This window comes from Mastigoproctus giganteus, chromosome 8 (genome assembly GCF_048544385.1).
Source record: "Mastigoproctus giganteus isolate SK-2022 chromosome 8, ASM4854438v1, whole genome shotgun sequence".
Classification (NCBI taxonomy): Eukaryota; Metazoa; Arthropoda; class Arachnida; order Uropygi; family Thelyphonidae; genus Mastigoproctus; species Mastigoproctus giganteus.
The window spans coordinates 105359314-105385327 of NC_143582.1; the positions used below are offsets into that span (position 1 = coordinate 105359314).

At 37.6% G+C, this 26014-nt stretch overlaps 1 protein-coding gene across 1 annotated transcript in view; it reads right to left on the minus strand.

The window, feature by feature from the left end:
- Window positions 1-26014, minus strand: part of LOC150081751 (peptidyl-prolyl cis-trans isomerase-like) — a 102603-nt gene that overhangs the window by 57049 nt on the left and 19540 nt on the right. Inside the window, exon 2 of the mRNA XM_090379617.1 lies at window positions 22219-22249. Within this exon, the coding sequence (XP_090235743.1) occupies window positions 22219-22249 (31 nt within the window). The remainder of the gene's footprint in view (window positions 1-22218; window positions 22250-26014) is intronic.

A 26014-nucleotide genomic window follows, 5' to 3' on the forward strand; every position in this document is an offset into this window, starting at 1 on the left:
TCCCATTCATTCTCTACCACTGTCAGTGTAGTACCACAGAGTTGATACCTTGCTCTGGGGTTGCTGTTTCCCATGTGTAGTACTTTACCTTTGTCAATGTTAAACTTCATTTGCCACCTCTCAGCCCATCTGCTCAACCTTTACAGATCCTGTTGCAGCAGCATAGTGTCAGTAGTGTCCTTGACAACCCTGCCAACCTTTGTATCGTCTGCAAACTTGGACATTAAGCTTGATATACCATCATCAATATCATTTATAAATACAGAAAACAATAATGAACCCAACACTGAGCCCTTAGGGACTCCACTAATAACATTAGTCCACGATGAGCAGTGTCCATTGATTACCACTCTGTCTTCTCCCCCTCAACCACCCCTTTATCCATAGCAGCAATTTGCCTCCAATGTCACACTCCTCCAATTTGTGCAGCAGTCTTCCATGTGCAACAGTATCAAAAGCCTTTCTAAGATCCAAGTACAGTAATACCCCGACTTACGCGAACTCGGAGTTACGCGATTCTTGATTTTTTCGTTTGGCAACGCTGCCGCCCACTATCTTCAAGGTCGTTTTTCATATGTTATCGATATACGGTGCGACGGCGGAGAATGAGAGCGAAAGATGAACAAAATTCAACTTTGCTGCTTTTATGTTTTTTATATCAGTGAAGGGGAAACACATTTCACCATAATAACGTAAAAACCAACACAATTCCAGCTATCGGTATAATCGCAAATGCAATTAGATCGAGTTTACTACCAGTTTATAACAGATTTCACTAGCAGAAATGCAACTGAATTTTTATTGTTTTATGGTAGTAACCATAACCCCTAGAAATGTGAGGTGTTAATAGTGTATCTCTGCCTTTATGGTGTTGTTTATTCAGTTGCTACATGCGCGCAGCTTTGTTTATGCGTATCAAGCGTGCCTCCTCGTTTTGTAATTGTGCTTTATTCCCTAAAAATGAGTAAAATACTTAATTAAAAGGTGTGAAAAGGAAGCATCCTGGTGAAGACACTGCAGATTCAGAGAGAAAAAGAAAAGCAATTATCGATAAACAGAGGCGGACTGGATCAAAAATTCTTACCCGGGAAAATTTATAGTGGCCTCATACTATGGTTTATGGCCAAAATCACACTGGCCCACCGGGGTTTCCCTGGTAAGGCTTATGGCCAGTCCGCCTCTGTCGAAAGAGAAAAAATATGAAATTGTGAAACGCTTTGAGCGAAATGAAAGACCATGTGATATTGCACGTGCTACAGGCCTAAATGAAGCAACGGTGAAAAGCACATGACAATTGCAAACTTGAGAGGTTGAAAATTGAAAAGGGCTCAATTGTAAAGGACTTAAAAATATTAGAAAACATAGACTCCAACGAAGAACGCGTTATAGCTACAAAGCAAGGAATAAAAAAATTATTAGCTGCCTACGAAGAAATTCTGCGTGAAAAAAAGAACGCGCTGTGTCGTCAGACGAATTTGTTAGATCCATCGACATCGAAATAACTTTTTAACGTAAGTCATTTGTTTTTTAATACATATTTCGTATTAATATGTATAAAGAACTGCAATTTTATTAATATTTTTCTTCTAAACTAGTGTTTTTGTTAGTCCTTGGTCCCAATTAAGCAAAATTTATATGTATTTATATGCAAAGTTGTACCCCGACTTACGCGAATTCGACTTACGCGATTTTCGTTGGACCCACCTATCGCGTAACTTCGGGGTATTACTGTATATAATATCAAAGTTATTCCCTGCATCCAGTTCTTTTGTGACTGCATCATAGTATCCAATCAAGTTGGTCAGGCAAGACTTCCCCTTAACAAAACCATGCTGTGTCTGAGCTATAACTGAAGTCTTGTCTAAATGATCCTGCAGTGCTTCTTTAACTAGTGCCTCCATTAATTTTCCTGAAACAGAAGTTAAGCTCACAGGTCTATAATTACTTGTGTCAGCCTTTGATCCTCCTTTGTGAATTGGGGTCACATTTGCACATTTCCAGTCTATGGGTACCTCCCCTGAGTCCAAGGAAGCACTCATAATTATGGCTAAGGGTTTGCTTACTTCCTTTGCTGCCTCCTTTAATATAACTGGATAGATTCCATCCACCCCGGGTGCCTTTCTTGTGTTTTTCTTCAACAGTTTCTCCTCCACTTTACTCCCAGTAATTTCAAGATTCTCTAGCTTACTGTTAGAGTTGAATACACCTCTGGCATTCCCCTTGCTGAATAACTCCTCATGTGTGAATGAGGATGCAAAATATTCATTTAGTTTGTTAGCTACCTGAGCAGGATCATCAACAGTTGACCCATCAATATCAAGTGGACCAATCTGATTCATCCCCTTCCTTCTAGAGTTTACATAAGTAAAGAACTCTTTGCTGTTTTTCTTTGCATCCCTTGCCAAGGATTTCTCGTAATCTGCCTTCACCTGCCTAACCTCCTTTGTAACTTGGTTGCATATCAACTTGTATCTATCATAGGCTTCTCTGTCATGTGTTAATTTGTAAGTATCCCATGCATTTTTCTTCTCTGCCATATGCCTCATTAGTTCATCTGACATCCATTTTGGCCTAAACCTTGAACAATATTTCTTAGTTGGTATGTAAAGCCTAGTAGCTTCGAAGATAAGTTCTTTGAATGCTTCCCATTTTGAATTTGCTGTTGGTAACATCATCAGTTGGTCCCACTGTATAGAATTTAAATACTGTCTCAGTCCATCGTAGTCGCCTTTACGTAAGCAATAACCCTTCCCTTTACCCCTAATGGTAGTTACCTCTTTGAGTAAATCCCACTTCAGCACACTGATCACTGCCACCTAGTGGTTCATTTATCTGCAGATTCTTAATGCATGAAGAATCACTGCTGATAATCAAATCAAGAGTATTACTCCCTCTAGTTGCCTCCCGAACATGCTGATGTAGAAAACAATCATCCAATAAATCCACAAAAGCCCTGCTAGTGCGTGAGTAACCAGCCCCCAAATTCCAGTCAATATCTGGGAAATTAAGCAATCTCTCCTGTTAACAAGTATAGTCCAGGCTGAAAAAAAATTCTACCCCTTGAGCCTGCACAATCTTTCCAGGGCCGAATTGATCGACAAGGCTCTCATCATATACTCCCTCCTATCGTGTCTGGGCAGAATTGCAGACACTTTCAAATTCAACCCTAATTCTCGGCTTTTGTTCAGCAGTGACCTGTACTTGTTAAGTAATTCTGCCGGTCTCCTACTCTTAATATTATTAGTGCCAAAGTGTACAACTATATCACCTTTTGTGCCCTTAAAAGATGATATTCGCTCTACATTGTCAAATTGTCAAACTAATAGAGCAAGCTTATCTGCGAAAAGATCTAAACCTCCCAAGGACTTCCTAATTCATTTCACAAATATACGTGGTCTCAATTCTAATCTCAACGATGTCCATTTCCACTTGCAGTCTGCCAAACCCCCATGTGCTTTTTCTGACAGAATCTCAATTATCGGTTGAATTAACTACTGCTCATCTCAGATGCCCAAATTATTTGCTGTATGATTCCTTTTGCCTCAAAGGTTGTATTTGTGCAAGTCTGTTCTGATATTCCCTGTCAGAGACTTGGCAATTTGGAAGCTACTCTCTTTGATCTTCTCTGGCTTAAAATCTCTCTACCTCATTGTGTAAAATTCATCTGTTGTCTCTACCGTTCTCCCAAATCCACTAATCACTTGGCGCTCTTTGACTTCCTCTCTTTGCAACTTGCCTTCCTTCAGTCCAACTTTCCTAACAGTGAGGAAATTTTCCTTGGTGATTTTAACGTTCACAACTCCAGCTGGCTTCCGTTTTCTAGTCACACCGACCCAGCAGGTAGAGATGCTGAGGCTTTTGCAATTACTAATGACCTAGCACAGATTGTTCATTTACCTACAAGAATACTGGACAATTCTAATCATACAGCCAAAATGCTTGATCTTTTTCTCACAAACAACCCTTCTAAGTACACGGTCGAAGTGAGAGTTCCTTTTGTCACTTCAGATCACAACTTGGTGATTGTCTCTTCTCCAATGGAACCTTTATCTCATGGCTATTCCCAACCACGTGTTGTATGGCATTACAAGAATGCAAAATGGGATGACCTGCGAGACTTCTTTTCTTCTTTTCCTTGGTCGGATTACTGTTTCAAAACTTCTGATGTCAACGTTTGCTCAGATCGTGTCAGTGAAATTATTCTTGCAGGAATGGAATGCCTTATCCAACTTTAAATTCTCGTCCTTTATCTAAACCTTGTTTTTCCAATAAATGTGTTAAGGCTGTCCAAGAGAAGAATGTTGCATATCGTAATTGGCTTGTTTCTAATTCTTCAGTTTCATTTTCTGCCTACACCAAAGCTCGCAACAGTTGTAAAGAAGTTATTAATCAGTCCAAACTAGAGTTTCAACAGGCTAAGAGTAGAAAACTTGCTTCTTGCCCTAATGGTAGCCGAGCATTCTGGTCTCTTGCCAAAGCTATTGGCCGCAACTTTTGCCCATCTTTTCTCCGACCTCTGTCCAAACCAGATGGTTCTGTTGCCACTTCAGCCAAGGATAAAGCTGACCTGCTTGCATCTCATTTTTCTTCCAACTCATGTATTAATGATCTTGGTAAAACACCTCCCACCATTCCCAGCACACTCCATTCAATGCCTCCTGTGGTCTTCCGTCAAAAGGATGTCAGAAGGATTTTGAAGAATCTTGATGCTAAGAAAGCTCCAGGTCCTGATGGTATTTCTCCACTTGTTCTCAAAACCTATGCTCCTGAAGTTACTCCTATTCTTTGCCACCTCTTTTCACTTTCTTATTCCAAAGGTGTTTTTCCTTCTGCTTGGAAATTTGCTCATATCCAGCCAGTTCCTAAAAAGGGCGACAAATCCCTCCCATCCAGTTATCGTCCCATTGCAATTACTTCTACTCTTTCTAAAGTAATGGAGAAATCAATTAACCGCCAACTCTTAAACTACCTAGAAACCTTCCGTCTGATCAACTATCACCAGTATGGATTCCGTCAGTGTCGATCCACTGGAGATATTCTGGCTTATGTTACCCATTTATGGACTAATTCAATGGAAAGGATCGGTGAAACACAAGTAGTTGCTCTTGACATCTCAAAGGCTTTTGATCGTGTTTGGCATAAAGGTCTTCTAAACAAGCTTCCATCTTATGGTTTGCCAACAGTTTTTAGTAATTGTTTATCCAATTTTCTCTGATTGCTCACTGAGGGTGATGGTAGATGGCTCTCTGTCTTCTAACTTCTCCACTAATGCCAGTGTCCCCCAAGGTTCAGTTCTTTTCCTCTTGTATAGCAATGACCTTCTTCCACTGACTGGAAATCCTATCCATAATTTTGCCGATGATAGCACATTGCATTCAACTTTCCATTTTGAGAAACCTTGTCCTGCTCAATCAGCTTCAACTTCTCGAAAATCTGCTACCAATTCCTTAAATGCCGATCTTCAGGTAATTCTCCAGTGGGGCAAAGACAACTTAGTTGATTTCAACCCTTCTAAAACTCAGTCTTGTCTTATATCTCGCAAAAAGGATTCTTCTACTCCTATGCTTATCTTTAGTGACACTCCGATTTCTAGGCAAAATGATATCTCATTTGGGGATTACCCTGACTTCTAATCTCTCTTGGCACAAGCACATTACAAATATTGCTTCCTCTGCATCTAAAAAAACTTGGTTTTCTCTTTCGCTCTCAGCGTTACTTTTCTTCCCAACAGCTGCTCACTCTGTATACATCGCAAATTCACCCTGCCATGGAATATTGTTCCCACATCTGGGGTGGTGCCTCCAAAACCTCTCTCAGGCTTCTTGATTCCATTCAGAAGAGGGTAGTTAGGTTAATTAATGATACATCTCTAACAGAGTGTCTCCACTCGCTTTCTCATAGATGCACTGTTTCTGCTGCATGCCTCTTCTACAGATACTTCCATGGGCACTGTTCTTCTGAATTGGCTTCTATAATTCCTGCTCTCTCTTTCAAAACAGTCCGAACATGTGCCGCCACCAGCCAACATCCATTTACTGTCCAACTTCAAACCCACAGAACCAACTTTTCATCTTCCTCATTTATTCATTCAACTGCCGTTTTCTGGAACAACCTTCCTTCATACGTATTTCCTGAAAATTACAATCTACAGAAGTTCAAGTCCAATGTCAACAAATATCTTCTTTCGTCTTCTCAACCCAATCACGGTACTAAGTACTATAGGTTCTAATACCTCTCGTGTTTGGGGTTCACATAAAAAAAAAAAAAAAAAAAAAAAAAAACTTATCCACATGCCTCTATCTTCCAACTTCTTCTCTGCCTTTCCTTGGGATGATTTGCACAGTTCAATACCATCTGCGAACAGCTTACTCCATGGTGCTCTACTCTTCACTTCCCTCACCAACACATCCATTACCAGATCAAACAGATATCGGCTGAGAGCTGATCCCTGGTGCAATCCAACTTCTACAGAGAACCCTCAGTCATACCTACACTGCTCTTAACCTGAGTCACTGCTCCCTCGTACATATCCTTCACAAGCCTTACGTACTTCTCTGATGTACCCTTCTCCCTCATACATCTCCATACCTCTTGTCTGGGCACTATCATATGCTTTTTCCAGGTCTATAAACACCATGTGCAACTCTACTTGCATCTCACTGTATCTTTCCATCACCTGCCTTAAAGCAAAGACCGCATCTGTTGCTCCTCTTCCTGGCATGAATCCAAACTGTTCCTCTCCTATTTCCGTCTCCTGTCTTAATCTTCCTTCCCCAATTCTTTCCCAGATCTTCATCGAATGAGACCTTAACTTTATTCCCCTGTAGTTACCACATTCCTGCATATCACCCTTTCCTTTAAAGATTGACACAAGTATACTTTCCCTCCAATCATCGGGTATCCTCTCCTGCTGCCAGATTTTCCATCAAGTCCCATAGAATATTGATCCCTTCTTCCAGACTACTCCATATCTCTACTGGTATCTGATCAGCATCTACTGCTTTCCCTCTCTTCATTTTTCTGAGTGTGCTTTCCACTTCTTCCCTGCTTATGCCTTCCACTACTCTCACATTCATTTCTCCATCCTCACATAGTGCTCTTGGGTTTTCCTCATTTAATAGCTTCTTAAAATAGTTTTTCCACCTTTCCTTAACCTTCTCCAAGTCCTGTATAACCACTCCCCTCATCTTTTATATTGATGAGAAGTCCTTCGATGCCTTATCTCTCACTTTGGCTATTCTCATCAGTTGCATATCTCCCTCTTTCCTCTCCAGTTTCCCATAGGCCTCATCCACTGCCCTTGCCTTTGCTATTGCCACAGTCCTTTTTGCCTCCTTATTTGCTATTGTATAGGATTCTTTATCTTCCTGGCTACCTGTTACATCCCATCTTTTGTTTTATCACCGATTGCGCTTCCTCATTCCACCACCAAACCTCCTTTCCCGCCGGCATCCCCTTTCCTGATGTTTTCCCTAACAACTCTTCACCTTAAGAAACAACTATTTGTTTTCCACCACTCTTGCAAGTCTTCTGGCAACTTTATTCCTTTTAGCACCTTTTCCCTGAACTCCTCCCACAAACCCTCCTCTTTCAATCTCCACCACTTTTCTTCCTTTTCCTTTATCCTTTTCTCCCTTTGTCCTGAATATTTCCTAATTTTGTCCACTGCAACCTCGCAATCGGCCACAAGCAATCTATGCTGTGCAGACACTTTCTCTGTTTACCACCTTGCTATTCATCATTTCCTTTAGATGCCCCCTAAGGCACATGATAGAGCCAATCTGACTTGTCCTTTCCCCACTCCTGTATGTTATCAGCTGGCTTTCTTTTCAAAGTTGGTGTTAACTATCACCAGGTCCAATGCGTGTTCTACTATCCTCTCCCCTTCTGTTTCTTTACCCAATACTCCACCTTCCATACACTCTTCCTTCCTCTCTTGCCTCTTCCTAAATGACCATTTAGATCGCCCCAACAACCATCCTCTCTTTCTCAGCTATTGCCATGACCACTTGATCCATTTTCATCCAAAAACTGTCCTTTTCTTCTTCTTCCACGCATCCTACTTGTGGTGCATATGCACATACTATCATAGTCAAGTGTCCACCCAATCACTGATATGCTTATACAAAATGATAATCACATCCTTATCAATGCTAGGAAAATTCCTGTATACCACTGACAAGACACCATGTCTGCTTTGGCAGCCTACTACTCAGAAAACTTCATATAAATGTACAATTACCCCCAGGACGTTTTCAATCTCCACTACCACACAGTTGGTACATTTCAGAAAGGGAGATCGCAGGGTGACAACAGAAATTATAAATCTGGGTTACTACTACCCATGCAGTACTTCGCATTTGTCAACGTTGAACTTCAGTTGCCACTTTAGCCTATCTGCCCAACTTTTCTAGATCTTGTTGCAGTAGCAGACTCAATAACAACCCTGCAACCTTTGTATCATCTACAAACTTCAACATTAAGCCTAACATACCATCATCAAAATATTTTATAAATATACAAAAACAACAATGGGTGCAACACCAAACCACAGGGAACTCCACACTAATAAATTTAGTCCATAAAGAGCAGTGTCCACTGATTACCACTGTCTTCTCCAAATCAATAATCCTTTAATCTATTGCAGCAACTTGTCCTTAATGCCATACTACTCCAATTTGTTCAGTAGCATTCCGTGTGCAACAGTATCAAAAGCTTTCCTGAAATCCAAGTATATTATATCAAAATTATTTTTTGCATCTAGTTCCTTCGTGACTACATCATAGTATACAATCAAATCGGTCGGACAAGACTTCCCCTTGACAAACCCATACTTTTTTTTCCTTTTTTTGTTTGTTTAGGAGCATTAGCAACTAAGGCCATATTGCTCTGGGAATATACGGTGGTTATTCCCTGACCTTTCCGCATCCTCTGTATTTGGTGGTGATGGGCTCGAACCCCGGTCTAATCAAGAAACGTGTGCTACGCACTGCTGCTCCTTCCCACCTGGCTATGGAGGCACCTCCATACTTTGTCTGAACTATAACTGGAGTCTTGTCTAGATGATCCTGCAGTGCTTCTTTAACCAGCGACTCCATTATTTTCCCTGGAATAGAAGTTAAACTAACAAGTCTGTGGGGGACCTCCCGTGAGTCGAAGGATGCTCACATAATTATGGTCAAGAGTTTGCTTACTTTCTTTGCCTCCATTAAAAATACTGGTTAGATCCCATCCACCCCAGGTGCCTTTCTTAGGTTTAACTTCAAGAACTTCTCCAATTTCTATATATTTTCATAATTCTGTAATTTTAAATTAAATTCTTACCTTAATAATGCTACAAAATTCATTTCAAATGCCTAGTCACAAAAATGATAAAGAATTACATAAGAATAGCAATGATAAATTCAATTGTGCATCATGCATTTCGAGTTCAATGAAAAAATAATCCTAGTGATCATATATCACTGACTCACACACAGAATACATTATATCACACAAAAATTAGGTTTTTATTATGCAAAAATCACAATTTATATACAGGGTGATTCAAAATTATTGCCAGGGTTTCCACTGCCTGTAATTTCCAAACAGGAAACAAACTAAAACTACCTACAGAATATGAAAGTGTAACTCAATTTTATTACCTACAGAATCAATACTGCAGAATGCTAAATAACTTCAACATGTGCACCTTTCGTGTACGCAAGATGTCCAAGCGATATTCAATTTCCCTCCAAGTGTTCTCCAGCATTTGCAGTGTAACTGTTTCGATCGCAGCAACAATTCTGAGCTTACTCCTTTGCATATCCCAACAGGAATAAATCAAGCGGCGTAAAATCGGGTAAACAGAGAGACCACGGAATCAGTCCACCATGGAAATGGTGGACTGATTCCGTGGTCACCACCCAGCACCCAGGAAAATGCATGTCAAGAAATTCTTGGGCAATAAGAACCCAATGTGGCAGTGCACTATCTTGCTGGAACATGACATTTGGCTGATGATTTTCCAACTGGAGTAACAGATACAGCTGTAGCAGGTCCAGATAGGTCATAGCTGTCATTGTTTTTTCTGCAAAGAAAAAGGGACCCAAAACTTCCAAACACGACAAAGCACACGAGACCTTTGGACTATCTCTTCTGAATTCTCAAATGGTGAGAGGGTTTTCTGATCCCCATATTCTGCAGTTATGATGATTTACTCTCCCTGATACATAACATTGCTTCACTAAATCTCCAAAAGTAATTTTCATCAGCTTCAACGTTTGACAAAATGTCTTGGGCAAATTGGAAACGGCAGGGTTTATCATTCGGCTTTAAAGCCTGAACAATCTGCAGTTTTTAGGCATGGAGGTGAAGGCAGTTATGAATAACCCTCCAAAAATCATTTTTGGTATACTAACTGCAAAGACGCTAGTCTAGTTAATTTTTGTGGGCTTCGAGAAAATGCTTCGTGGAATAGATCAACATCTTCCTGTAAAGTGATCAATATTTCCACTCCTTTTCGGTGCAGAACACTACCAATCTCTTGAAATTGCTTTAACCAACGTTGGATAGCATTATCTGAAGGTGGATCTTTTCCATACTGTGTTGTTACATACAAAATTGTTGCACCCAAATTGTTTGACAAACTTTTCTGTGTGAGTCTTCAAGATCAGCCTGTCTATTAAAAATCAAGCACCCCTTTGTGTAGTGAACCATTGAAGCAATACTGTTTGCAACCTCGCACTTTCTATTTTTTTTTATGTTCTTTTCTACTGCCGACACATAAACATGTTTATCCTTCCATAATAAACATGTTTATTATTGTTGAAGATGATAAAGAAAACTTTTTACACACTTCAACATTATTTTGCACCATGTTATAGCTCATGAATAATTTTGACATTTTTGTGAATCGAGAGACTTTCCAAAGGGCTTGTTTCTAACTTATTTTACTTTAAAATGACAGTAAAGCAATCTGCATACAAACAATTATAGTTTCCAAAATTCTCCAAATTCCCAAAATAAATTAATGGTTCAGTAAATACAAGACATTCTGTAAACAGGGTAATGCAACCAGAGAAATTACAAGTGCAATGCTAATGCACTATTTTATAGCCTCCAATCACCAAAAAAGGACAAGGTTAGATCATAAACTGGCTCCTAAAAGCTAAGTTGCACCTTTCATTTCTGTCTATTCCAAGAATTTGGGTTTTTCAACTACCCAAGCAATTAAAAATTAGCATTAGCAGAGGCATACAATGCAAGAAAGCAAGCTTATGCAGCATCAGCCAAAAAAAAAAAAAAACCCCTCCCATTTCATCCCTCCATTCAATCCAAATGTCTATCCAGCTCAGCCTTAAATTTATTTAGGCTATTAGCATCCACAACAAAATATGGAAGCCTGTTCCACCAATCAACTACCAGCTCGCTAAAGGCAAATTTCCGCACATCTATTCTAAAACTTTCTTTCCTTGGTTTGAAACTATGTCCCCTCAGGTTCTTGGTCTGAGCAAGATTCCCATCAGCATTCAGCTTGCTCAATCCATTGAAGGCCTTATACACCTCAACCAGGTCACCTCACAGGTGTGTACTCTCCAGGTGCTGCAATTTGCAGAACTTAAGCCTTTCTTGATAAGAGCACCCCTTTGTTCCCCCCTCACCAATCTTGTTGCTTTTTTTTTGTACTCATTCTAGCAACTCTACATTCTTCCTAAAATGAGGCCTCCAGACCTGTACACAGTATTCTAGGTGTGGCCCGACCACTGCCTTGTGGGATAATCACTTCCCAGTCCCTACTAGCAAAATTCCTATATCATTGATAGGACTCCACGACCTGCCCTGGCAACCCGTCTGCAAACTTACTTTCCACTTCCCTGAGTGTAGTACCACACAGTTGGTACGTCTCTTGAGTTATTGCTACTTTGTGTTTGTCAATGTTAAATTCAGTTGCCACTTTTCAGCCTATTTTCCCAACTTATCTAGATCCAGTTGAAGTAGCATAACTGTCTTTAACAACCCTGCCAACCTTTGTATCATCTGCGAACTTGGACATTAAACCTGTTATACCTTCATCAATATCACTGATGAATATACAAAACAACAATGGGCCCAACACCGAACCCTGGGGAACTCCACTAATAACATTTATCCACGAAGAGCAGTGTTCATTGATTACCTCTCTGTCATCTCCCAATCAACCATCCCTTTATCCATTGTACCAACTTACCCTTAATGCCATACCTCTCCAATGTGTAACAGTATCAAAAGCCTCCCTGAAATCAAAGTATATGATATCAAAATTATTTTTGGCATTCAGTTCCTTTGTGACCACATCATAGCATCCAATCAAATTGGTCAGACAAAGACCTCCCTTTAACAAACCCATGCCATGTCTTAACTATTAATGCAGTCTTGTCTAGATGATCCCATAATGCTTCTTTAACCAGTGATTCCATTATTTTCCACGGAACACAAGTTAAAATAACCGGTCTGTAGTTAGTCATGTCACCTTTTGAACCCCCTTTGTGAATTGGTGATACATTTGCACACATCCAGTCCATAGGGGACTCCCCTGAGTCTAAGGAAGCTCTCATAATTATGGCTAAGGGTTTGCTTACTTTCTTTGCCTCTTTTAATATAACTGGATAGATCCCATCCACCCTAGGTGCCTTCCTTATGTTTAACTTCAACAATTTCTCCTCTACTTTGCTCTCAGTTATTACAAAATCACTTGGCTCCCCGTTAGCATTTGATAAACTTCTGGAACTCGCCATTTGAATAATTTCTCATGTGTGAATATGTAGATGCAAAATACTCATTCATTTTATCAGCTACCTGAGCATGATCATCAATAATCAACCCATCTATGTTAAGTGCTCCAATCTGATTCATCCCTTTTCTTCTAGTTTACATAAGTAAAGAACTCTTTGCTGTTTTTCTTTGCATCCTTTACAAAGATTAATGTTTGCATAGTTACCAAGAATTGTACGGTATATCCGTTGGATATACCATATGCTCCTTATAACAGTGAGCGATTGTATGAGAATACACTTAAATTAAAATCATTATGGCTTTTTTGCTCGTTACAGCCATGATCTCATTATTTCTGTGTACGTTATAAACAAGTTCAACTGTATTTCTGTTGTATATATAATTGTCAGGAGTCTGTTTAAAAAAAAAACTCGCAAAAGCTAGGTTAGATTTGAATGTGTCGAGAATTCAGTCCAAACACGATAGAATATGATGAGAACCAATTCTGAATCTTCAGGCTCTGAATCCTTTTGAATCAATTCGGCCCTGGAGAGATTGTGCAATGCTCATTCGGTAGTAATTTTTTTTTAGAATGGCCTGTGCTTATTAACATGTGTTTCTATAAGGGATGGGATACCCCTAAATAGAAAGGGTGTAAGGATATTTGGTGATGCTTTCAAGGCAGTGTTAGGTGTCGGAAAACTCCTAACTTAACTGATCCACAGAATCTTAGATTAAGAATAACCACATACATACAGAGGTGAAAGTGATTCTTGCACTGCTTCTATAGCAGGCCTGGGCAAACTTTTTGGCTGAAGGGCCACATTAGGAATTCAGAAAGAAGGTGGGCCCCACGTAAAATACTATTTTTAGATATATTATTTGTTATCATGAAGAATATAACAAAAAAAAAAATTATTCTCTAACAACAAAGAATTTAATGACATGAATGGAACTGTTTTACATCTTTTAACTTCTGGTATTAATTTTGAAGTTGAGATTCTTAAAACTGCTTGTAAGTGTTCATCTGTGATGCTTGATAGTAAAGAATTTTTATTTAGATTCATGATGGAAAATGTTTGTTCACATATGTAGGTTGATCCAAAAATAACCAACATTTTTCGGGCAAAATCTTTAAATTCGCCGAATTTGTCAGAATTAAAAGTATGGTAAAATTTACAGATTTCCTCACAACGGTGAAATTCCTTTAAATCAGTATCACACTGCAGATCTATAATCTGAAGTTGTAGTTCACTCGGTGCACTATCAATTTCTATTGAAAATGAGTTGCGCACTATTTCCAAATATGTCTCAAATTTTCGGAAGTCGCCAAATCTTCATGAAAAGTCGTCAATCAAAGCGTTGATAATTTCACAATATTTTTCAAATTTATTTTCTGGAATCTTCAGCAACTTCATGGTTGGAAAGTGGTCTATCTTGTTAATCAAGAAATATCAAAGCAACAACTGGAGTTTTAATTGAAATCCATTCAAACTTTTTACCATATCCTTAAGGCGTATAAATTTTCCCCTTGTAACACGGTGTTGAAAGTATTTAAGTGTGTCATGACGTCCAGGGTAAACGCAAAATCACAAATCCAGTTATTATCAGTTAATTCGCGAAAGTCCATAATATTTGTCAGTTTTAAAAATAGAATGATGTCATCTTTCCATAGTCGCCGAAGAACTTTTCCTAAGCTAAGCCACTGAGAATTTGGCTATGGTAAGGAATTTGGAAGTGTACTCTGATTCAATATCTTGAAGAAAATTAATGAATTGTCTATGTTTCAGGCCCCTCGATCGTATTAAATTTACTAGTTTAATAATACAAGATGTGACATGTTCAACTTTTAACACATTTTTACATAATACTTGTTGATGTATAATACAATGAATTGTAATTAAATCATAATCAGGATAACTTTCATAAATTTTATTTTGAATTTTCTTTTAACGCTCCAACATTTTTACCTGTCAAACTTGGTGCTCCATCAGTTATGCTTACCATTTTGTTCCATTGTAAATTATATCTTGTTAAGCATTTTTCAACTTTTTGAAATATATCAGCCCATTGTTTGGTCTTTAAGAGATTCCATTGAAAGCTCTTCAATAATTTTAAAATTAGAGGTACATCCATGTATGAAAATTAATAACTACGCAGTATTCTTTTGGTCGTTACTTTCGTCAAGAGCTATCAAGTACCATGTTATGGATTCTAATACTGATAATAATTGCTCATTCAAATTTGTATCGATACATTCAATTCTTCTTACTATGGTTCGCCGAGATAAACTTATATTCTCAAATTTGTGAATAATGTCAGGACATATAATTCCACAAACTTCAGCCATACATTCTTTAATACAGTCTCCATCAGAAAAACGCACAATTTCTAATTCTATCTCAATTTGAGCAATGCAGAGATGATAAAACAATTTACAACTCAACAAATTCTGTAACATATTACATATAGAAATTTATTTTTCAAAAAGGCATAAAATAAGTAAACTTTTTTCGAAAATACAATTAAAACTCGCAGGCTACACAAAAACGTGCGGCGGGCCGCACGCGGCCCGCAGGCCTGCTCTGTAGGAACGAGCAGCAGCCCTGAAAGCAAGTTGCTGGGGATTTCGTGGACTGCTCAGTCATCATGAAACAAGTAAAAACATGGTCTGTGTTAAGGTAACTAAGAGTAAGGACAGTTGAAAGTTTATTTGCATGCACCAACGCTTGGAGCGTAGTAAATAAATTTGATAAACTTGAAGCAATAGTCATGATATCAGATGCAGACATCACTGGGATATCAGAGATGTGGGGTCCTCAGATATAAGGGATGAAGAATTTGAATTTAGGAATACAATGTATACATAAAAGACAGACAGGATAGGAGAGGGATTAATTATAAAATCTACACAGTGCATCCAGTTGACATCAGTGGTCAGTACAATTTGTGTGACATAAGCATTTAGTCATATCTGGGAAAGCAAAAATGAGAATAGAGTAGTGTGTTATAGAACTAATGACCCTGATGAGTACAACGAACAGATAAAGAGACTCAATAAATCAGAATGCCTTATACTGATCAATTTTCAGTTTCCAAATATTGACTGGATCTTGTGGTTTTATTGGATGACAGATTTCTATAGCAGTATATTAGAGTAAGAACAGTGGTTATTCCTGCAATAAGAATCAACAGATAAAAGAACCACTAGTTTGCCATCACAGTGTATTTATTTAGGATTAACTTAAAGATGTAACTACCATCAAAGGTAAAGGTTTTCGATTTCATAAAAGGTGACTCTTCAGTGGTATCCACTCATGTTACAATCAGCAAATTCTAAATGGAAAGAATTTAATGAATTAATCATAGAAGCTACAATTCTTTTCATAACTAAAATTCACTCTTCAAGGTATAGCACTAAATGGATGTCAGAGTTACTAATGAGACTCGGTGGCAGTGAAGAAAAATGGGATGCACAAATTATCGGGTGACAATGGAATCCTATGGTACATGAAGGGGATGAATCAAATTGGTCCACTTCAAAGACCAATGTCCACTTGAACAATCAATGGATAAACCATTAATCCTGCTCAGGTTGCTGACAAACCGAACGAGTATTTTGTATCTACATTCACACATGAGGAATTATTCAACTAGGGGAGTGCCAGATGTTTAGCAAACTAACAGGGAGCTAAGTGACTTTGTAATAACTGAGAGCAAAGTGGAAGAGATATTGTTGAAGTTAAACATAAGGCACCTGGGGTGGATGGGATCTATGCCATCATATAAAGGATTCGGGAAAGATCTCCACGGACTGGAGATTTGTGAATGTATCCAATTGTAATAGCGTGCAATCAAATATTTAATCAAGTCACATGGGAAATATACTGGGCAAAAAAGGATGGGTGGAGTAAGAGCAAGGTATGTCTGCCAGGGTCAAAATTTGGTGACAGAGCAGATATCTTTTTCTGCTCTGTCACCAAGGGCACACAGGGTGATCTTGTTTACATGTTGACACTAATGATATTAAGAGTAGATCTGTGGATTTACTTAGTAAGTACAGGTCAATGTCAAAAAAAGTCACAAGTTAGGGTGCATAATTTTTAAGTTATAATTATCTATATAATATGGTGTAATAACACCATACACGACTCTTAAAGGAAAGAACTTCAATAGTAGTGTAAAGGGCATCATTTCAACTGTCTCATATCGCACTCATCCTTCACAATGAGTTACCATGTACTGCACTACCTCGAATAAGTAATGCTTCACCAATACAGAATACTATTGTTACTTATTCTCAGTGGGCACCACCAATCCAGATGGCACAGTTACAGCTTGTTGGCTTCTCCTCAGTGGGTGGGCAGGTACCCTGGTATTGCAATAGTGACAACCCAGTTATGAAGTATAATTCTACAATGAGAGACGCCTCAAGGTGTGCAGTAGTATAAACTATAAAATATTTAAGGGCAAAGGCCTCATGCTACGAGATAGAATGACTAACATATGGATAAATGCAAATGCACCAGTTAACATTGCCGTCTACCAAAGTAGTTAAGTTAAATTGGCATATTGTGAATACCTTCACAACGAGGTAGTACAATACCAGGTTAGTACAATACCTGCCCACCTGAGGTAGTACAATATTGTACTACCTCAGGTGGGCAGGTACTCTGGTATTGTAAACATTACAATACATGCATAGTCTTACTTAAACATTATTATGTACACCTTTTATATAATTCTCTTACCTGAGATTTAAGTTTTTGTTCAGTTCTTCAGGAAAAGGGAACCCATGATGATTGCTTCAAGGTATGATATTAACTGCTCGTAATTCATTTATTAATTAAAATAGAAAGAATTAGTATTTGGAAAACCTGCCTAAGGTATATTACAAAATCTTTGACAGAAGAACCTTGTGACAGGACAAAAGAATGATTTGACCTTAATTTTTTGCATTAATACTACGGGTATAAAGATAACCCTGTTCTTGTTTTATAATATTTGTCTCTAAAAAAAAAAAAAAAAATCTGCTGGAGATCTTAGATTAGTTTAAAAACTTCATTTAAAATTAGGTTATAGATACTATACGACATGATCATTTGTCAAATTTTACAGATATTAGCAGGTCTCAATAACACAAGTTGTCTTGTCCGACTTGTCGTAGTATCAAGTTTCGAGGTATTGTACCTTGTATATAAAATTGTACGTTATAACTTTCAATAACGTGTAATTTTATATTCTAGCAATAATCTAGTCCATTTGTTCCCAAACTGAGTGCCCAGGCACTTTGGTTTGCACAAGATTACTAAAAACTGCAGTGAATTCAATATCTTCAGGAGCCAATGGCCTCAAAGATTAAAGCAACTTTATAAAATTTTTAATGCAATCCATTCCTGAAATTTCTAATACAATGGATGATGCAGATATAATTCTACTTTTTTTTTTTTTTAATAAAAATCCCAAATGAGAGGTATAAGAACATATAGTACTTAGTACCATGCTGGGGCTGGAGGTTGAGAACATGAAAGAAGATATTTGTTGACATTAGACTTGAACTTCTGAAAACTAATTTTCAGGAAATACGTACGAAGGAAGGTTGTTCCAGAAAATGGCAGCTGAATGAATAAACAAGGAAGATGAAGATGGTTCTGTGAGTTGGACAGTAAATGGATGTTGGCTGCTGGTGGCACCTGTTCGTATTGTTTTGAAAGAGAGAGAGAGAGAGAGAGAGAGAGAGAATTATAGAAGCCAATTCAGAAGCACAGTGCCAATGGAAGTATATGTAGAAAAGGCATGCAACAAAAACAGTACATCAATGAGACAGCGAGTGGAGACAATGTTAGAGATGAGTCATTAATTAACCTAACTGCACTCTTCTGGATGGAATCTAGAAGCCTGAGAGGTTTTGGGTGCATCGCCTCAGTTGTGGGAACAATATTCCATGGTAGCACAGATTTGTGATTTGTACAGAGTGAACAGTTGTTTGGAAGAAAAGTAACATAGAGAGAGAGAGAGAGAGAGAGAGAGAGAGAGAGAGAGAGAGAGAGAAAACTAAGTTTTTTAGAAGCAGAGGAAGCAATATTTTTAATGTGCTTGCGCCAAGGGAGATTAGAAGTCAGGGTAATGATCAAAAGAGATGTCTTGCCAAGAAATCGGAGTGTCACCAAAGCAGGAGCAGAAGAATCCTTTTTGCAAGGTATAAGACAAGACAGTTTTTGAAGGATTGAAATCAACTAAGTTCTTTGCCCCACTGGAGAATTACCTGGAGATCAGCATTTAAGGAATTAGTAGCAAATATTCAAGAAGTTGAAGCTGATTGAGCAGGGCAAGGTTTCTCAAACTGGAATGCAAAGTGCTATCATTGGCAAAACTATGGATAGGATTTCCAGTCAATGGAAGAAGGTCATATATATACAAGAGGAAAAGAGTGGGGGGAAAGAACTGAACCTTGGGGAACACTGGAATTAGTGGAGAAGTTAGAAGATAGAGCCATCTACCATCACCCTCAGTAAGCGATCAGAGAAAACTGGATAACCAATTACAAAAAACATTTGGCAAACCGTAAGATGGAAGCTTGTTTAGAAGACCTTTATGCTAAACATGATCTAAAGCCTTTGAGATGTCAAGAGCAACTGCTTGTGTTTCACCAAACTCTTCCATTGAATTTGTCCATAAATCGGCAACATAAGTCAGAATATCACTAGTGGATCGACAGTGACAGAATCCATACTGGCAATCGTTCATCAGAAAGGTTTCTATGGAAATTGAGAGTTGACGGTTAATTGATTTCTCCATTACTTTAGAAAGAGAAGTAATTGCATGTTGGGAGGCCTTTTACCAGGATCATTAATACAACAGGTGGAAGAAAAATGGGATAGTAGCAGGTCAGCTTTATCCTTGGCTAAAGTTACAACAGAACATCTGGTTTTGACCGATTTAGTTCAAAATTTAGTTTGGACTGATTAACAACTGTTGCGAGCTTTGGCGTGGGAAGATAACAAAACTGAAGAATTTGAAACAAGCAAATTATGATATGCAACATTCTTCTCTTGAACAGCCTTAGCACATTTATTGGAAAACCAAGGTTTAGATTAAGGACGAGATTTTAAAGTGGAGTGTGGAATAAAGGATTCCAGTCCTACAAGAATAATTATACTGACATAATCTGAGCAAATGTTGACATCAGAAGTTTAGAAACAGTAATCCGACCCAAGGAAAAGAAGAAAATAAATCTGGCAGGTCATCCCGTTTTGCATCATTGTAATGCCAAACACAAGGTTGGGAAGAGCCATGAGATAAAGGGTCCACTGGAGAAGAGACAATGGAGCCTTTAATTCATGGCTCCATTGGAGAAGAGACAATCGGCAAGTTGTGATCTGAGGTGCCTAAATGACTACTCACTTCAACCATGTACTTAGGTTTGTGAGAAAAAAGATCAAGCATGTTGGCTCTATGGTTAGGATTATCCAGTATTCTGGGAGGTAAATGAACAATCTGTGCGAGGTCATTAGTAATGCAAAAGCCTCAGCATCTCGACCAGCTGAGTTGGTGTGACTAGAAAACAGAAGCCAGCTGGAGCTGTGAACATTAAAATCACCAAGTAAAATTACCTCACTGTTAGGAAAGTTGGACTGGAGAAAATCAAACTGCAAAGAGGAAGTCGAAGAGCTCCAAGTGATTATGGAGTTGGGAGAACATTAGACATCACAGGAATTTTACAGAATGAGGTAGAGATTTTAAGCCAGAGAAGATTGAAAGGAGGAGATTTCAAATTATCAAGTCTCTGACAGGGAATATCAGAACAGACATATGCACAAGTACCACCTTTGAGGCAAAAAGAATCATACAGCAAATAATTTGGGCAACTGAGATGAGCAGTAGTTGAATCAACCAATCACGGAGATTCTGTCAGGTAAAGTACATGGGGTTTGGCAGACTGCAAGTGGAAATAGACATCGTTGAGATTAGAATTGAGACCATGTATATTTGTGAAATGAACTAGGAATTGTTTGGGAGGTTTAGATCTTTTCGCAGATAAGCTTACTCTATTAGTTTGACAGTGTGAAGTACAGTATGAAGTAATGAAAGTTCTGGAGAGACAGTACACATGGTAAGAATATACGCAGATCCTTGACATAACATGGCCTCAACGATAGTGGGCGTTGGGCACCCACTATCATCTCTCTTTCACGGTCGGTTAACTCAATGTTTATCCATACCAGCACTGAATTCAAGTCCACGTGAATGCAGCGTACCTATATACCTGCTGAGCAGTGGGTTTGCCTATTAGCAAGACCTGTGACAGTGCCACAATGCCCAATAATCAGGTATATCATAAATTCTGTCCTTTCAGTGTATATTAAAACTATGTTCTTTTAAGTTTTAAGATTGAAAAAATTCTATACCTTAAGCAACTTTAACTAATTAGCAAAGGATGCAAGAAAGCAATCTTATATAGCATCAGCTAAAAAAAAAAAAAGGAGGGGGGATATACTCATTTCTCTCAACCATTTGCTCTAAAAGTTGTTCCATTTCTTCTTGAATTCATTTAAGATATCAACTTCCACAATGACATATGGAAGTTTGTTTCAGCAATCAAGAACCCACTGGCTAAAGGCCTTATATGCCTCAATCAGATCACCCCCACATGTGCCTAGTCTCCAGATGCTGCAATTTGCAGAAATTGAGCCTTTCTTTGTAACACAGCAACCCTTCTTTCCCCTCAATCTTGTTATCATTCTCTGTACTTGTTCTAGCAACTCTAGAAACTTCCTAAAATGAGGCTTCCAGATCTGACACAGTATTCAAGGCATGGCCTGACCACTGCCTTATACAACGGAATAATCACCTTCTCCCTGCTAGCAAAATTCCTGTATATCATTGACAAGACACCCATGACCTGCACTGCTCAGAAAACTTCGTATCTGACTGCACAATTATCACTAGGTCCTTTTCATTCTTTACCATACAGTTCAACCATTTCTCTGGGGTTACTCCTACCCATATGTAGTACTTTACTTTACTTAGTCAGTGTTAAAACTTTAGTTGCCACTTCTCAGCCCATCTACTTAACTAGATCTTGCTGCAGTAGCATGCTATCATTTACAACCCTGTCAACATTTGTATCACTGCAAACTTGGACATTAGCCTTTTATCCCTTCATCAATATCATTGATAAATATACAAAACAATGCACCCAACACCAAACCCCAGAAAACTCCACTAATAACATTAGTCCATGAACAACAGTGCCCATTAATTATTACTACGTCTTCTCACACTCAACCACCCTTTTATCCATTGTAGCAACTTTCCCTCAGTGCCATACTTCTCCAATTTGTACAGAATATATTGAACCTATAATTTCATTATAAGTTCAATATGCTCAATTAAGTTAGAGTTAATCATAGTTAATCAACTAACTATGCTTAAAACCTGTTATATCTTTGAATTCACTTAAAAAATAACTACTAAAATACTTACCAGCAGTTTTGGGTACAACATCAGAACGAAGCTGTTGAAAAAAAAAAAAATAAATAATAAATAAATATATATATTAGGTTTTCAATAACAACATATAAACAAACTGTGCCACAGTAGTTGAATAGAATATAAATACACTGAAAAGACGAGATGGCATAGGTATTACCTTTATACCTCAATACCGATCTAGCTTAGAATCTACTTGTTTAAGCGACTGAAAAATTCAGTGGCAAATCATAACTGATTAAGCACTTGTATAGCTTTGTGTTAAATAAAGTATTCCTATAAAAAAAAAAAATAAAAAACCCCAAGAGCCCCAGCCACCTTCCTCTGAAAGATTACAATGAGTAAACAGAGCAAAATAATTTGTTTAGTCAAGTTACTATTCTTTTAATTTCTGTTAATTCATCTTAAAATGTGAATTAACAGAAAAATGAAATAACCGGAGATTGTCTCCTGTTACTTCATCTGTTAATTCTATCACTTCTCCTGCACAACACATTCTAATAATTTACCACCATTCATTCCAAAGAATAACACTGCTTCAAAATCTTCAACATGAAATGCAGTGCATTTCATGGATAGCTAGCATTTCTTTCTATGCACTAAACTAGAGGTTCCCAAACTTTCTTGGTTCACGGCACCCCTAGGCCAAAAGAAATACCTAACACAGTGGTTTTCCACCTTTTAATATATACCTATATAATAATATTATTCTTTATATAGAGGTACTAAATAAATATCAATTATAGATCACCACAAAATTAAAAAGATACAGTACAATATCCATTGTACCATACCCTTTATATTGTACCCTTTTTATAATGAAATAAATAGATAAATTTCAAAAAAAAAATAATAACTTTAAGTAACTTAAACCCAAATTACACAGCACCCCAGTTGAAAACCACTGTACTACACACTGTTAAGCTTATTTGTTATCAAATGCCTGATTACATAATCATATTTACAACTATTTTGCTTTTTGCTTTTGGAGTGGCATGAGACCAGACAACTTCCAATATTATAATATATCTTCAAGTTCTAGGTTATTAGTTTTTATTCTCACACGAATTCAATAAACAGCTGTCCAAATCCCACTGTTTCCAAAAAAATTGCTTAGTAAAAAAGGCCTACGTGCTCTGGATTCATTACGAAAATTTATTTTGTTTCTCAGAGCAAACTAAACATAATTACAATTAATAAGCTTTCGGCTGGGAGACAGCTTTCTTCAGATTGAATACATGAATGGCAGTTGGAATAGAGATGTGCACTGCCAGGATGGTGCGTGAGGCAAGTGGTTAATTGTTTGTTGATGTTTGTGGCTGTGACATATGGTGGTGACGTGGCCAGCATTTGTCTATGGATAGAGAGAAAGCTTATTAATTGTAATTATGTTTAGTTTGCTCTGAGAAACAAAATAAATTTTCGTAAAAAAATTGCTTTCACATAAAGATAGGAAAACAGTTCTCAATGTTTTCAATATAACCTCTCAATTCTATCAAATATAGATGATTTTTTAATTTTGTACTATTTAATCTTTTTAAACTAGAAAATGGAGAAGAATACAAGACTGATGTTTTCTCTTGTCTGAAATTGTTTTTTTAATCTTTTAAAATTTTGAATTTTCATTAAAACAAAGTACAGTTGGATCTCTATAGAACAAAATCGATTGCTTGCTTGAAAAAATTCAAACTGAAATTTGACCTTTTCGACAATGAAAAATACAGGAATTCAACATTCAGAAATACAGTAAAAGATGGGAAATAAATCAGAAACATGTAGGAATAAATAAATTAATGCTTAGTCTAAATTAACATTTAAAATGTTAATTTAGACTAAGCATTTAGGGCATAAGCCTCAAGCTATGGGCGAGTCAAGACTATGTATAAAAATAGTGCAAACACATCAGAAATAGATAGCTATATCTGAATAAATCAGAATATTGGTAAAACGGCATCATTTTAAGTTATATCTTAAAAGAAGATATATCTTGAAGGGCCAAATAGCCCTGAAACAGTGCCGTCTGGGTAGTGGTATCCATCTGAGAATAAGTAACATTAGTCTTCTCCTTAGGTGAAGTGTTACTTATTCGAAGTAGTGCAATATCATGGCAACTCATTGTGAAGGTATTCACAATATGAGATAACTTAAAACGATGCGTTTTACCAATATTCTGTTTATTCAGATATAGCTATGTATTTCTGATGTGTCTGCACTATTTTTATACATAGTCCTTAAAATGTTAATTTAAATTAAAAAATATTAAATTAATTTATTAATATATCATCCAACTCAGTCTATATTGTCACTAGTTCTTTGAATATTCTACAAAATTTGAGTCATTCGGATATTCAATTACTGTGACCTCATTATCAACACCTAAAAATTCATCAAGAACATTTTTTCTTCACTGATCTAACTTCTCACTTGAAGTTCTTCCCAAGATTACTCAATATCTTGTAGTAGTTCATCCCTCTCATTGCTGTTAATTAGTGTTTTAGCAAAACCTGGTTTTTACCAAACAATTTCTAATCATTGTTTCAGTCATAACTTGACTCCACACTTTTGCTACTCTGATAGCTGCAAATCGATAAGAGAATCTATAGGTTGGTTGGTTGGTTTCATTTCTCAGTATAATTTTTTTCCCAATGCAACTTCGGTCGTGCATTCTCAAATTCTTGAAAATGCCTTTGTCCATCGGCTAGTTTAGACAAGATATTTGGAGGGAAGAAAAAGAGCTTCACACTTTAAGTTTTGAAATTACTGAGTGATGATGGGCGGGGCAGTTGTCTACAATCAGACTTCTGTTTTCTTTCGTCATCTTTCTATTGAAATTTAAAATCCACTGTTAAAAGCTTCAGTTTTTCAGCCACGTCCTCTCCTTACCACTACCAACCTAAACACTTATCTTTAAAAGAAAATATGGCTGTTGGATGATGTATTAATGTATTTTAAATGTTCAAACATTTAAAAAACAGACCTGTTTAATCAATGTTGAATGCATCTTTGGGCTCATAGTCCATATTTTTTTTTTCCAAAACTGTTTCTTTCCAATGGGTAGTCTTCTTAGATTACAACAACGTCTTCTCAACCTCCAACCCAAGCACGGTACTAAGTACTATAGGTTATAATACCTCTCGTGTTTGGGGTTCACATAAAAAAAAAAAAAAAATTACCCCCAGGTCCTTTTCATTCTCCACCACTGTCAGTGTAGTACCGCAGAGTTGATACGTTGCTCTGGGGTTACTGTTTCCCATATGTAGTACTTTACATTTGTCAATGTTAAACTTCATTTGCCACCTCTCAGCCCATCTGTTCAACCTTTCCAGATCCTGTTGCAGCAGCATAGCGTCAGTAGTGTCCTTAACAACCCTGCCAACCTTTGTATCATCTGCAAACTTGGACATTAAACTTGATATCCCATCATCAATATCATTCATAAACACCAAAAACAACAACTGACCCAACACTGAACCCTGAGGAACTCCACTAATAACATTAGTCCACGTTGAGCAGTCTCCATTGATTACCACTCTCTGTCTTCTGCCACTCAACCATCCCCTTATCCATAGCAGCAATTTGCCTCCAATGCCACACTGCTCCAATTTGTGCAGCAGTCTTCCATGTGCAACAGTATCAAAAGCCTTTCTAAGATCCAAATATATAATATCAAAGTTATTCCCTGCATCCAGTTCTTTTGTGACTACATCATAGTATCCAATCAAATTGGTCAGGCAAAATTGCCCTTAACAAAACCATGCTGCGTCTGAGCTATAACTGAATTCTTGTCTAG